This window comes from Leuciscus leuciscus, assembly GCF_965113295.1.
Source record: "Leuciscus leuciscus genome assembly, chromosome: 11".
Lineage (NCBI taxonomy): Eukaryota > Metazoa > Chordata > Actinopteri > Cypriniformes > Leuciscidae > Leuciscus > Leuciscus leuciscus.
This window is the reverse complement of record NC_138735.1, coordinates 19,415,469-19,431,350: the sequence shown is the minus strand read 5'-3', so window position 1 is coordinate 19,431,350 and position 15,882 is coordinate 19,415,469. Positions and strand designations below refer to the sequence as shown.

The 15,882-nt window shown below is 37.4% G+C and overlaps 2 protein-coding genes across 9 annotated transcripts in view; both read right to left on the bottom strand.

Moving 5' to 3' along the window:
- Positions 1-9,122, bottom strand: part of slco5a1 (solute carrier organic anion transporter family member 5A1) — a 45,529-nt gene extending 36,407 nt beyond the window's left edge. Inside the window, exons 1-2 of the mRNA XM_082183896.1 lie at positions 9,022-9,122; positions 7,300-8,571 (exon numbers count right to left, since the gene is read on the bottom strand). Coding sequence (XP_082040022.1) covers positions 7,300-8,254 — 955 coding nt within the window. The 5' untranslated portion in view covers positions 8,255-8,571; positions 9,022-9,122. The remainder of the gene's footprint in view (positions 1-7,299; positions 8,572-9,021) is intronic.
- Positions 9,123-13,000: 3,878 nt separating this feature from the next.
- Positions 13,001-15,882, bottom strand: part of sulf1 (sulfatase 1) — a gene marked incomplete at its 3' end in the record, with an annotated part of 40,953 nt that continues 38,071 nt past the window's right edge. For 5 of the 8 annotated variants that reach the window (XM_082183884.1, XM_082183882.1, XM_082183886.1 and 2 more), the window contains one exon: positions 13,001-15,296. In XM_082183884.1, the coding sequence (XP_082040010.1) occupies positions 14,536-15,296 (761 nt within the window). The remainder of the gene's footprint in view (positions 15,297-15,882) is intronic. The other 3 variants (XM_082183887.1, XM_082183888.1, XM_082183889.1) reach the window with 1 other exon arrangement.

Sequence of the window (15,882 nt, the reverse complement as noted above, 5' to 3'; positions counted from 1 at the left end):
GTTTTCAAAACGAGATTAGCATAAGAATTGAGAATTTGGGCTAATTAAGTCTTACATAGCAATGACTGCACAACTAAAGTCAACCAGCGAGCCAAAAGTGCTGTTACTTTTTTATGACTCTGTACACATGGCATAGACAAATGACATTTCATGCAAAATTCCTGACTTTGTTTTCTAAATAACAAATCAGAATTTCAACCTTTAAATCCCTGTACAGGCATACTTCATGGATACATAACTAGCAAAGAACCTCAGAAAATATCTCTTTCTGCAGCCTCTGAGCTGGGATTGAGATGTGGCGAACATTCTGTTTCAGAGAGCCTTATATCCTGAGGGAATGTCATTAGATAAGACAAAGTCACATCCAAAACCCCAGACAGGCCAAAGAGTGATTAAGGGATATAAGCCATGGCAAATGCACCGAGAAGCTGCAAATCATCACCTTACCATGTATTTATAGCAAAACAACAGGGTTCGGTGAAAAGATGGACAGGGTATGAGGGTTTGCATAACCTTTTTTTCCTCTCGTTCAGGTTTAATATGATTCCAACCGCATATCGTGCCGTTTCAACAAGCAGCAACAAGATGTATTTTGAGAACGGAGGTCAGCAGAGACAATAGGTGTCTTTCAGACCAATGATGTAATGGAGAGATTTAAATGTCCACAGTACACACAAAGCTAGAGGCGACTGCACTTCTTAAAGGAATAGTTCACCCCAAAAAAATGAACCTGTAAGACTTACTTTCTTCAGGTGGAACACCTGGGTCAAAGACTGCGCTGGTCGTTCTTTTCCATGCGGTTGCATTGAATGGGGACTGAAGCTTTCACTTGTGCGCTACTTTCCAACAACAGCTTTATGTGAGAAACGGACAGAAATTCAAGTCACTATAGTGAGAAAAAGGTACAAAAGTGTACATTTTGAAAAAGTACCGCCCCAGTGACAGCTTTTGTACCTTTTTTCTGAGTGTATACATTCAATTTACAGGGTAAAAAAATCTAACGTCATTTTGATGATCAGGGATGAGTTTTGAGGGATACAATTATTGACTGCAGGGAAATCATTTTAAAAGAAATAAAGCTGAAATAAAAAATAGAAATGTTAAACAAAATTAGAAATGTACAAATGTAAGATGAAGTACTAAAATGACAAACATGTTCCACAGAAGAATGAATGTTATAGAGGATTGGAACTGGTGAGTAAATGATAACAGAATTTTTGAGTGAACCTTCCCTTTAAAAATTCAACAGTTAGAAAGCAATTGACGTAGGAAAACATCCTTTTAAAAGAGGTTCTTTATTCTTTGTGAGAGGAGTGAATTCCCCTAAAGTAAGTGTGGAATAATCGACTTAATCCTTCAGTCTTCCATTCAAGTGTTTACTCTGATATACATAGACCCGCATTTCATACTGTCAGAAGCATTCAAACATCAAGAATCACACAAGAGCACTTATTTAAGTGTTAAGTAACTGCTTGGCTGATCTTAAAATAAGATTAAGATAAATACCTGGAATGCAGTAATCTCAAAATGCTTTGAGGTAAACATCAACAAAAGACTACCGGCACACTACAAAGACAAAGATTAAAGGACTCAAGATGAAATTTAACTCCTCGCCCTATTCTCTTGTAGTTTTAACAGCAATTTAATTTCAAAGGCAGAAGGCTGTAACTCTCCAAGGGATAAAGCAATGAATAAAGTGATCTGTAATAATTTAGCTCAACCCGCTGTCATTTAGTGAAAAACCCGGATCTGCAATTAGGGTTAATTTGCAGAATAAGATTGTTTAATCTGAGTTGTTCAAATTGACATGCATTGTTCGCAACCCCTGCGGACAGGCACTAATTACGATTAATGTCATAACAAGTGCTCTGATCCCATTTGAAACTCTATGTGACATCTGTCAGAGCCAATCTGGCAGCTCACATGCACATAGGTGTAATGGCCCAATTTATAATGTTAAAGCCATATAAAATGCCAATGTACAATCATTGTGTCATTCAAAGTCATTCGAAACTAACACACATTCATACATTATTCACTCAGTCCAGATATAGACTGTGGATTTTTGAGCGGCACTACTATAAAATGCGCCCCAAAGCAAGCCAACTGTTTCATATCATACGGAAATTGAATACCACGTTTTCATGTGACCTTTAACGATACCAAACACTGCAATTCGCTCACTCGGAGACCCAGAATTAGAATCCATTTCTGCAAAAAATCAATTAGAGTTTGTATTGAAATAGAAGACTTTCTAATAATACAGTTCATGTCCGGTGACGTGAAGCATTTACAAGGACGACGATGTGTTTAAAGGAGGAGGAGGAGAGTATGTGACAGTAAAGGTGAGTAAAAAGCTTGGCTACTTGCTGAGTAACCCTTAATGTGTAACTGTGGATGAGTTGGGAAGTGGCTGTTCCGTGATATGTGTGCCGATGTTCTGTAAGGCCACACAAGAGCACAAGCACAGCCCTGGGAACATGATCGCACATAATGGATGGAGCGTGTGGAGGAAAATATTAAACTCAGGAGCAAGAGAGGACGAATGGATGTGGCTCTGTGTGTGTGTCTTAAGAATGGTTCAGCACAATAAGAGAGGAAACTGCAATGCATTAGTATGAAAAAGTAGGTTGTTTCTTCTTCAACTTTGGGCATTTTAACAAAGCAGAAGGACTAAAAGACTTCAACTAAGATCACACTACAACAGGTTTAGAATTTCTTTTGTGCATAATTTACATTTTTATGTCTAGATTCTACAGGGTGGGCCATTTATATGGATACACCGTTATAACATGGGAATGGTTGGTGATATTAAAGTCCTGTTTGTGGCACATTAGTATATGTGAGGGGGCAAACTCCTCAAGATGGGTGGTGACCATGACATATACTAATGTGCCACAAACAGGACTTTAATATCACCAAACATTCCCATGTTATTACAATGTATCCATATAAATGGCCCACCCTGTATATTGTTTTACCCTTGTCCAATAATTTAATCTTTCTAATATGATAATTCATCATAAAATTGAAAAAAATGTCTTTAAAAAATGTTTTAGCATCCTTTCAACCACAACAAAGACATACAACAAAAATGTATAAAACTATTAAAATCACAATCTTTGAAATATTATATTAAATAGTGATGGTGTGGTGGGAATTTGTATTACTTTTCTTAAAAAATGTAAATAAAAAAATAAAAAATTGAGTATGAAAATGATGTTTTAAGACTTTTTTTTTTTAAAACCCACTGGACCAAAAGTGCCTGTTGTTGAAGAAACACCCAACAAAGTCAGAGTCTCTCTCTTTTCCACATACGCACACACAACATGCAGCAGCTGTTACCCCCTTCTAAATTTATCAGAAGCGGGCTGACAGAGGAGGTGTTTTTACACAGGGCGTCCTGATATTGTGCACACCAATATAACAGAGCCTTCATCCATCTCGCAGTATTCATCAATTACTACCGCAAATAAAACTGCTCACCCACCAGGGAGCCGTCAGCGCATTAACTATCTCTGACAAAAAGCGCAACAGCCAAAACAGAAATAATGCAGGCCCTTAGTCATTATAGTGTCAGAGCTTAAAGTTGCAGAGCTGCCTACTGAAGTAATATTACTTCATTCTGCGTTTGGCAACACACACTCAAACACACAGAACCAATCCAATCAAAACTGACCCCCTCGGCTGACTGCAGTCTACAAGCAACGATAAGCTGTAAATCAGACAAAGAAACACCTGGGCCCCCACTTCATTAATGAAGTGCCACCTAAGAGGAAATTGCACGCTGCCGATTGAGGGTCAAAGTTCTAGCCATTGTTCAAATGAAGAACAAGACCATTAAAGGCATAGTTCAGCCATAAATTTAAATTCTGTCATTATTTACTTACCTTCATGTCATTACAAATCTGTATACGTCTTTTTCTGTAGAGATCAAAATTTGATATTTTAGATGAATATTCTGGCCTTCGAATGACTTGGAATAAAATGCTCAAGTGGTATAAACTGATATGTTTTTTTCTTTTTTTCATTATTGGAGATTGACAACCCCAGTCTTAATTCACTTTAATTATATTAAAAACAGTATTCAGGATATTCTTCAAAATTCATCTTTTGTGTGCGAGTAGATAAATATGTTTTACCATGTATACTATTTATTGTAACTGTAATTTTGTTTAAATATGTAAACTATGAATATTGTTGGCTCTTAGGCTAATTTCTTATGTTCTTCTATTTTATGTTGCTTTGCATAAAAGCATCTGCTAAAGGCATAAATGTAAATGATAAAAAAAAAGATGTTTGGATGAACAACGTCTTTCAGTAAAGAGGTTAGTGTGCAATGTTATTCTCAAGTCATTGTTCATTTAAGTGTCTCTGCCAACTGAACAGGGGTCGGTTTTAGTGTGTGAAAGTGTGTCAGAAAAAGGAGGCGGTGGATTTGGTTAACTTCAGCTCATTAAAATGAATTTGCCTGAGGGATTTTGGGGTATGTAAATGTTTTCATTGGGACTCCTTGTCCGTTGAGCGCAACTAACTCAGACACCATAGGTAAAAGGCGGCAGATGAAAGTGTGCAGAGAAAAGAGAATAAACATGTTTTGCAATGATAAACCCTGTCTGAACCATGTGAAGAGGGAAGTATAACGGCTCTAAGCGACACTATCCAAATGTGTGCGCAGCTCAAACAAGTAGCAAACATTCCAATCCAATTCCTCTCAAAGTACAGGAGATTTCAATTTGTCTTCTTGCCCCAAGTGCTTTTCACAAATTCTGATGGGGTTTGAAATAATTGGAAGAGTGAGATGCCAGAAAGAAAGTAGGCAAAATTTTGACACAATAATGGTACTTCGTTTTATGATTCATATATTATTTTTAGCTGTCAGTTAGTTGCAGTCTCTGAAGTGAGACTTAAACAAAAGTCTAAGAAAGAAAAGCACATGGTAATGCAATCATACAGTAAATCAGCAATGAAAAAACTGCCTTTTTATCGTCTTAATCAACCTATTTAATGCTTTATACAAGATCAGAAAGACCAAGACATCAACATAGTGAAAGAAAATTTTCTCCGCTATGAAGCAAAGCTTCACGGGAGAATGAAAACCCCAGGCTGTGAGAATGTAGCGAGCAAATACAAAGAAAAGCCAGTTGTTTTGTCTCTCTAGCTCACATCACGCTCACTGGAATAGCTTCAGGTGATGCAAGCGGTGATCAATACATTGACTTTAAGGCTGCAGCATGTGTACTTTATAATGGGATGCTCTTTATTCCAAAGACTGTGTGCATGTTCACTGAAGCATTATCACCCATCACAAAGGCCCCACCCTGTTCCTAGATCAGCCCTGTGCTTCTTTAAAAGACGCTGGGAAAACACAGTCAGACACGGGATGTGCCACAGACAGAGGGCCGTCACTGCCCCACTTACTCACCAAACTGTAGATAAAGGGGTCTATCTATAACATTCAAAATCACTGGTCCATCCCAATCAATCATACAACTAAAGCAGCTTTGTTATGTCAAAACCTGTCACTGTGCACACTCTCTGCATATTTCATATTTCGATGGTTATGACTTAAAGGGATAGTTCACTTTGAAATTAAATTTTTGGTATGTTTTAGCTTACCTCAAGGGCATCCAAGATGTAGGTGTCTTTTTTTCCGCAGTAGTTTAAATTTTTATATTTTTAGGTCAAACCGTTCTTGTCTGTCAGTCATATAATGCAGGTCTATGGTCACTGTCTCAAAGAGCATGCACAGAGTCCAAATTAAAACAATTCCCCGTCGTCCAAATTAAACAATTCCCCATCGTAAGTACACATTGATGGCCTAAGACACGAAAGGAGCGGTTTGTGTGAGAAAACGAACAGTATTTATATTGTTTTTACCTCTTGTACACAGCCACGTCCAAGTGATATGAGAGCGCGGGCGGGTATAGATATATACAATAGAAGTCGCCTTGGCTACTGCAGTTCATTGGAACGAAACCATAGCCAATGCGACATCTAGTGTATATATCTATGCACCAGTCTGCGTACACGTCAGATCAGATCACTCGGACATGGCTGTGTATAAGAGATAAAAACGATAAATACTGTTCGTTTTCTCACACAAACCGCTCGTTTCGTGTCTTAGGCCATCAATGTGTACTTACGATGGGGAATTGTTTAATTTGGACGACGGGGAATTGTTTTAATTTGGACTCTGTGCATGCTCTTTGAGACAGTGACCATCGACCTGCATTATATGACTGACAGACAAGAACGGTTTGACCTAAAAATATCAAAATTGAAACTACTGCGGAAAAAAAGACACCTACATCTTGGATGCCCTTGAGGTAAGCTAAAACATACCAAAATTTAATTTCAAAGTGAACTATCCCTTTAAGACCAAAACAAAAATATTACTTAACATGGATGTCACATTTGTTTTCAAGCATTTCTTCCACAAAAGTCTCCTTAAACACAAAGGAGCTTAAACGCCAAAGGGGCTTCATACAAATTCATCGGCATGCTCAAATCACAGGGTGGAAGGAATGGGATTTGGAAAAGATTAAGGATAAAGGTATATATAACAGAGGAAAGAACAAGGGTCATGTGATCATGTAAAACACCCCCCTTGACTTGCAATTAAATCACTAAAAAAAGTGTGTGTATGTATATTTATATACTGCCCGGCCAAAACAAAAATGCCACTGTTTGGATTTAAATAGACACATGCAAAGAGTCAATGATTGGATCATTATTGCAGTGATTATCATGTTTCTAGCATGTTATATGTTTGGCAATAGTTCTTCTAACTCTAATTGATGGAGTATTTTTTTATTTCTTAAACAACCATATAGGAAGACACATCATGGCCATATTCCAGGATGACAATGTCAAGATTCATCAAGCTCAAATGAAAGAATGGTTGGGAGGGAGCATGTAGAATCATTTTTACACACAAACTGGCACCTCTGAGTCCAGACCTTAAATTCATTGATGTGCTTGAGTAAACTTTGTCCATAAAAAAAAAAAAAAAACCTTGTCAATTCAAGATCTTGACCAAGAATGTATGCACCTCTTGATGGGAATAATCACAAGTTCACAACATTTATTTCCATCAAGAGGTGGATATGGCCATAATGTGTATTTATTTTTGTTTAAAGAAATTTAATAAAAAATTATAATAACACATATAAAAAGGATTGATGGCAATGTTAAAAGATATTAGAAATTAAAGGTCACCCTGTGATCAACAAGTAGTAGCTAGGTAATGTACACAGTAAGTAGGTTATGGCACAAAACTACAAAGAAGTTTCTTACCAAGGTAGAGGGATGCGTTCTCCTTTTTCACGTTATCATCCAGGTACGTTGGTCCCAGCGTGTAGATGGGAGTGGATCCCATGCCCACCAGGACCTGGGCACAGACGAAAAGGGCAACATACATGGAGTGATCGTTGCCCTCTTGGTCTCGTGGACAGGACGACACGTCCAAACCGTCCCTTCTGCTCCCGTTCCCGTTCAGGCACAGGCCCTCATTCCCCGTGGATGAGTTGACCTCTTGGACTTGATAGGGTGGAGAGATAAAATGTGGAAGGGAGAAGAGAGCTGCTCCCACAGCGATAAACACCCCACCTACCGCCAACCAGCGTGGCCTCTGCCCTCGACCCCCGAAATAACTGATGAAGACCACTACCAGCAGACTTCCAATGTCAAAGCAGCTAACCAGCAGTCCTGATTCAGAGCTTCTAAGGCTGTATCTCTTCTCTATAGTGGTGATGACACTACTAAGGTAGCCAGAGACCATCAGCGACTGGATGAACGTCAGGTAACACATACAGAACAGAAAACACCTAGAGTCTGACAGAATCATCCTCACGTACTTCCTCACAGGAAAGCGGATGAATCTTGCCAATGAAAAGCCTATTTTTTTGCCACCAGCTCGGTTGGCCTCAGTTTTCATAGAGCTACTAAGACCCACCATACTGGACATGGAAGGGGAGAAATCAGTCCTGGTGGGTGAATCCAGTTCGCTTGAGTCTCCTTTCTGCCGCAGCTCGTTGAACACCAAGCACCGGTCGGTGTTTACTAAAGTCTGCGTCGTGCTAACCAGCCTCGGTTCCAACGCCTCATTGACGGTCGGACAGCTGCCATTAAGAACAGGCAAGCTTTTGGATTTGTAAGAACCACCCGGATCTCCGTACTGTCCCTCAAATTCACAGACTTCCAGAGACTCTGATATATCACTTCTGGTCTCGTCGTTATACAATGAAGTCATTTTGGCTGCTTCGAGTCAATGCAAGTAGAACTATAATTTAATTATAAATTAAGTTAGACTACACAGACACACAATAAAGAGGTCAAAGAAGACTACATTTCCAAGCATGATCCCTCTGTATCTGTCCAACTGTTTTTCTACTTATTCCTCATCATCATAATAAATCGGAAAGTGGTCATATCATATGCTGCCTCACCGATAAGTGTAGCAGCAAAAAGTTCAATTCATGTCATGTCAATGTAAATAGGCAGAATTGATTTCTGGTCATAGTGCTGAAATTATTGTTTGTAGTTGAATGATTCAGAAGAGATTGAATCCTGAAAACAAAGGGGGGAAAACTAGTATTAGTATTTACTTACTAACTGTTAAAGAAGCAACATAAACAGCGTTACATAGCCTGTCATTTGTTTTGTGAAGTCGAGCTCCTGTCTGGTAACGTTAGATTAGTGGTCGAGGAAGACAAAGAATATCAGTAAACGTGCGACAGACCACTGATAAAACATTACAAGAACATTTTAAAACCATGTCAACCTGCCAGAATTATTTTTTTATCTAATATAACTAATTACCGACCTAACGTTTATGAAGTTACGACTTCATAAATGAATTTAATTTAGAGAAATATAGTAGTCCAAACACTGATCCTTTCATTGAATTCATTCACAACACATCTCTTTCAGCCCGACTCTAAGCTCTAATTAAAATATCGAGACATAACATTAATGAACAGCATGAAGAGTGAATTGAATGAAGAGTAGTGTACTTACACGAGCGATAGAGACAGACAGAGGTAGTGAGTTGTTGTCCTCGACACGGACAGTGAGTGTGAGATTGCGGATTTGATGAAGGGGGGTGATCACGGAGCTCGCGAAGCGCATTCTGGGAAATGTATTTCCCAAATACCATTGTTTCTAAAACAAAGTAATCAATCTCTATTTTTCACGAATATTTCTCACATGATGCTCATACGTAGCCTATACATATATCACTGATTCTTGAGATAAGGGACAACACGTCACACAAAAGCTTTAATAATTATTAAAAATAAAATAAAAATGCTTAAAAAGTTACATCTAATCTGCAACCTCAGGACATTTATTGCTTTTTTATTTTTTTTAAATAATCTCGTTTTATTTTAAATACATGGAAGTAATTGAACCTGTCCTCAGCATGAGGTCACAATGTAAAACTGCCAAACAAATTGTTTAAAAGTGCAACAAATTCAAAAATATAGTCCTACATTTAAATTGAAAGGCAGAGATCTGTAGGCTAATATATCAAACAATACAAAAAGTAAATCTTGAATTATATTTTCCATAAAAAATGGCTATCAAAGTTGTGTCCTCACTTTGCGTTTTTTTTTTATTCTGAATAAGTCAGGCACTGTCATGGTCATCATTAACTCCGAGGACCCCTTTCCTATTTGCTGCTCATTGTGGATCTCACAACACATAGTCCTGAAAGTTTGGTTGTTGGTCATGTTTAATATTAAAAAGGAGGGTAGAGATTTAAGGAATTTAGGAACTGGATTGTTCATAATAACCCTAACTCAGGAAAAATGTAGAGAATGTATTTTTTTCACTTAGCTTCTTTACTGAACACCAGTAGTCTATTATATTTGAAGACTTTACACTGTTGTTGGACGAATCAAATTAAAATAGCTTGCTTTTTTAATGCGTCTGACGGAGATGACACAAATTAAGTTATAATAAATGTAAATTTTTAGAAAAAAATGTTATCAGAAAAACCTGTTCCTAGCATGGTTCATTAGTGGAGACCTTTGCCTGCAAATATATAAGTTTATAATGAATGTATTATTAAATAATAAAAACTAACTTCTAAAACATGTTTTGTCCCTTAGACAAATGTGTAATAATAGAGGCAAACCTAAACTTTATGGTCTTCCTCAGGGGTCTCTCTTACCCAGATGTCCAGCTGACCTTTGACCCATGTCTATAGACAATGCCACTCTTTTTTAGTGTTCATCACCACCCTACTCACCGAAAAAGTCGTAGAATGAGCATGTGCCATGTTTGTCCAGCTTAAGGAGTTTCCAATGAAAGTATGAGAAGCATGTTTATTATCATAAAATATATTGTAGCTACATTGTATATAAAATATATTGTAGCTTCATACAAAAAATCTTGCATCACTGTTTAATAGTTCTTCCAGGAATGTTTTTTTGTCCGAGTCATGTCTCGGTCTTGTGTCCTCCGATGAGAAAAGCAAACGACCCCTTATAACTTTCCCACTAGTAGCCATATCAACACTATATAGAGAAAATATATATACTAATATAGTGCAAAAATTGCACCAAAATTCAGAAATCTTTGGAAGATATCACTGAACATTTATTTATCTATAGCAAAAGTCAATTTCTTATGTACATTTTTCATCTCTATTTTTGGTGTTTATTTCAGATTAGACAAATCTGATATTATTTTAATCTCCAATGTGTTATAACAGTTGATATGGTTCTGTAATGCTTCGCTAACAGCAGAAGACTAGCAGGGTTTAAATCCCAGTGAGCCCCTATTAGAAATATGCTATTCTATTCTATACTTTTATGAATTATATTGAGAAAACATGAGGAAAAAGGTGAATAAAGACTGAGAGTCAATGTTCAGAAATTATTATTATTATTATGTTTTGAACTATGTTGTATAGCTGTGTTTTCTGGTGTGTTCGTTGTCAAACTCAAAAAAAAATAAATTATTAAAAAATGCCATTATTTTATATGAAAAAGTTAATAATTGTATTTTTGTGTATTTTAATTGTATTTAAATATTTTGCTATATATATTTTTTATTAGATCAGATAGCAGACCTATGGAGCATGTTGTCACATTTCACTCCCATTCTTTCGGGGTATATCAAGAAAAAAGTATACACTGTATAAATAAAACAATACCACATAATTGTACTATACATGTGGGAAAATAATGTGAAAAAAATATATATATATATATTCTGAACCCTAAGTATAGATTTAGTCAAAAAGCGTTAGGTTGTGCCCCGCTCTCCCATTAATTTGTGGAATAATTACAATGGCACCTCCTGGTGGGCATATTCGTCTACTACATCGACATTTCTCAGAACGCCGTAATATGATTATAAAAATAATGAATTTTTCAACATCGTGATGTTATTAAAATGGCTTTTTTTATTTTTATTTTTTTATTTTAGGCGAGACTTTTCATTGCATTGTTTTAAAAAATTTATTAAAACCATACCATCCTACACCTTCAGCAAAACGATACTTTGAAAAACTGAGTAGGCTAATGAAACCCCAAATCAAGATCATTTCCAGGTTTAGACAAACTAAAGTGCTGCCCTCTAATGGTAGATTACTATTACTTTAAATATAGAAAACGCTTCAGCAACAACACTCAGAATTTGTAACAAATACAACATAGCTCGTTAAAATCAGCGTGTAAAAAAAGCTAATTGCAGGAAGTTGTCCTAATATTTGAAAATACCTAAAAAATAGGCCTAGGGTTTACACTGTGCCAGTCAGCATAACCTGATTTCACCAGCAACATGTTCCTGGATCATCCTCTCTATTGCTCCGGGAACAACATTCCAGTAAACCAATCAGACTTAAGGGACAAGTTTACAATTTATATCATGTTTAGGCTTAGAATCAGGGTGAGGTGCTTCTACATCAGTGTTATTTACTGTGTTACATAATTTCACTCTGATTGTAGGGATAACCTATTGGTAGGGTTGGGTTTTGAGGTAGGACTACATTTTCAGAAAGGAATGTTGTTCCTGGATCAACAAAATATGTTCGCCCAGGAATGTGTCTAACTCGGAAAAATCAGGACGTGCCTGGAATCAAGCAGATTGAATCCTTTCTACTACAATCTTAATCAACACAATTGAAAAGCTATATTCAAATTAATACATTATTATCACTGCAACTGTTTAAATTGTATATTGCCAGAGTTTACGGTTAAACAATAATAATAATAAAAAAAAATTACTGCTGTCTTTCTGGAGTGTATATATTTATAGGGCAAACATGAAGAAAAATTAATGGCATTTGTAGAGTAATGCCAGCAGCTTGTTCTTCTTGACAGAATATTACTAATGGCTGTCAATCAAAGCACTCAGCCCAGGACAGGGCCTAATAAAGAGCATGTCGAGAGAGAGAGAAAAAACAACTTATGTCTAGAAAGGATACAACTAATCATAAGAAGTCCACAAGCGTGACACATATGAAAGAACAAAGAAAAAAGTGCATTTTCATCATATGGACATACCTTTACTTAATTTTCTTATCATTGTAGGATTCTGGAAGGCAGAAAAGCACCTTCTACACCCAAATTACAGATAGAAACATGAACTATAAAATTGTTTTACAGTACATTACAAAAAGCTATAAAACTGTAATTTGCAGTGTCCTACATTTTTTTAAAATGTAAATTCATTGCATTGTAAATTCTAATTTATAAAAAAAAAAAAAAAACTTCAAAGTTAACCCTTAAATGCATACCTCGGGTCTTTTTTGACCCGGGATGTCAATCACTACCCTTCTCCTCGTTCATTTTTTAAAGTTGGACTTTTTAGTATTCCTCAATCAATTCATTACAACTAATATGACAAGAAAAATTATATAAAAAAATGACGCCTGTTTTCCCATTCATTTTTTGTAAAAATTGTATAGGGTCGCAAACCACCCAAGGTGTGTAACAGTGTAAGTATATTTTTCTGCACAACAATAATTGAATCTTTGATGACTGAATAAGTGCAGTTCACCTTTATTCCACAAGGTGGCAATGTCCGATACAATAATGAAGTGACGTCTCACTCATAGTCACGGCAGGCAGAAAACAAAAAAAATAGGAAGTATTGTCAGCAAAACTTATTTACTCAGCAAAAAAAAAAAAAAAACATCAGAAAAAAATTACAAGTACTGAACACAATCAAATATTAGGTTCACTGTCACTTGATGGTGGATCTGTTGAAGAAGTAGTTAGCGATTAAAATATTGATTTTGAAGATGTTGAAAATGATAGTTTTGAGAATATGTTTGAAATGGCGAATATGATGCTGAATGTACTGGGAAATGAGCTCTGACGAGGACAGTGATGATGGTATGAAACATCTGCTCAAACCTTCCAAGCTTCAAAAGGTAATAAAATATGCTTTATTCTTGTTCTTCTGTAATTGTTACTCTAATATCAGGAGTTTTATATTATCGTGACAGGCAGAGATCCATGTTAGATATAGATCCGGGTCGCTAAAGACCTTAATATGTAATAATGATTGGCGAAACATTCATGCATTTAAGGGTTAAAAGCACAAGGTAGCTGAAACAAATGTTTGGAAGATTTTTATTTCAAAACAGCTTCTTGGCTTTCCAGAAGCCAGAATTGTTCCAACACCATTGGTTAAAAAGTAACGTAATATTTGCAAATTTGGAAGGTCACCTCATATTCAAACAATTTCTTCAAAAATGAGTTTAGACATTGTAATTCTAAAAGACAGGACAAAAATGGTCACAACATTCTGAATAAAGGCCCATCTCACATTCTTCACAAATGAAACAAGCTACTTTAAAAGTAATTACTGTGGGTTAGTGAAAACGTTAGAGTCATCCATGATAAAAGCACTTATACAGTGAATACCCTTCTTACATTATATGGACCGAACTATACAACATTTGTGAGAAAAACATTTTGCCAAGAAGTCAAACCATTAAACCCACAATCCAAGTGTATAAAACATGTTCAAGCTGTGTTTTATAGTGTAAACCCAATAAGCTGAAGTAAACATAGAAGAGGAGAACAACAATACTCATTATCGAACGTGAATCCAACAAATAATGACTTGTGTTAGTGTCAACATGGAGTTGTTTATGTCTAAATGAGACTGAAGAATGCGTTGAAGTCGAGAAACATGAAACAAAAGTGCATCTTGGGGAAACAATCTGCATGTGGTTAATTCAAAACTGAATGCAATGGTTTCACCATTTTAACCTCTTTCTTTTTGATTAAAAATATATTAAAACCTTACTTTGATGGCATTTTCCCACTTCAGATTTAAAACCAAACCCAACATTTAAGATGCATCCAATACTTTACCTCAACATTTTTATATTCATATATATATAATTTTTTTTTTTTTTTACAAAATACATAACACTGAATTCTAATAAATGGAAAAACCTGTAAAAAATAAAATAATTCATTGGATTATACAGGAGATCAGTCCATGCTCCGTGGGGTTAGTGTCTCTGAGTTGGCTGGCTTCACAGTGCATGGCAGCAGTCCTTTCTCAATGGGATGGGCCCGCGGCACTGCCCTCCTGAACGTCCCTGGGCTTGTGGGTTAAAGGTTTGGAGCTTCCGTTCCACCTCTCCTGTAAGGTTTCACTCCATGCTGGAAGAGTTTCCAGAGCAGGCTCTGGAGGTCTGGCTGGCTGTGGCGAAAGGGGAAGGTAACCCTGGGCCTGAAAAATGTCCTCCTCTTCTTCCTGCAGGTGGAGATCTACAATTTTTGAGCTGCGCAACAGATAGTCATGGCGGGTCTCCAGTTCGGTGACTCCGTTGCCACTAAACGTCATTCCGTCATTGTCCAACTCATTTTCCAGCTGATGAACCCAGGTGTCTCCTCTTGGAAGAGCGCTCGGTTTGGTCGGGCGACCCTCTGGGAGTTCATTAAGAGACTTTAAGAGACTCTCTTGAAGCGTTTTAGGGCTCAGGCCTCTTGGGGGACCTGTGGTGACGGGGCTCTGGGGCCGTTCCTCTTGGATGGGGGAACCAGCGCCGCTGGCCTCCTCCGGGACCCCGGAGCCCAGCTCAGCCAGGGGGTCAAGCTTATCGGTTTGGTTGAGTGTCTTTAAATTTCTCAGCAGTGCAAACATACTATCTACATCCTTCCAAAAGTTCATCCAGTCATCCAGAACGGGACTGTAGTTGTGCCTGTGTTCGTACAGACTCTCATTCACGCTGTACAAATCTGCCAGTTCTTGCCAGATGAAGTCCTCTGTGAAATTGGGCAGTTTAACCTTTGTGGACGTCCCAGGCTGGTTGTGTTCTGGGAAACGGGAAAGGGGGGGAAGCGAGAAAAGTCAGTAAGGGCTGGCGATAGCTGCGCAGAAAAGCTTTGCTTTGGAATGTGTCTAAAACATGCAGTTATTCCCGGCCTACTCCTGCCGAGGGGTCTTGAATTAGTGCCCCACACACCACTGCAGTGCTTTATTTAAGCTTTAGACCAATAGAAAAGCTCTATTTCGAAGCAGTAAAGCAGTGTGAATGCAGATCAAGACAACAAATGTCCTCCAAACGGACACCCAAAACCAATACATCATAAATAAAGGGTGCGCAGACAGACTGAAAATCTGTGCAATGAGGTTCAAATCAAAGTAAAACATCCAACAAGAGACTGAAAAGATGGAAAATCCTGGAACCAAGAAATCAGCAACCGAAAAAAGAAATAAATATGAGGCTGAAAGGGTGGGTGAGAGGTACAGGAAATGAAAATCTGCAAAAACAAAAGCGTGTTAAAGGAGGGTGAGAGAATGAAATGAGCATTCCCCGAGTGGGTCAGGCAGTAACTGATGGCCTAGGAGACACGGCCCGCGCTGAACCAGAACTGCCACTCAACGTCTATGGAGATATGG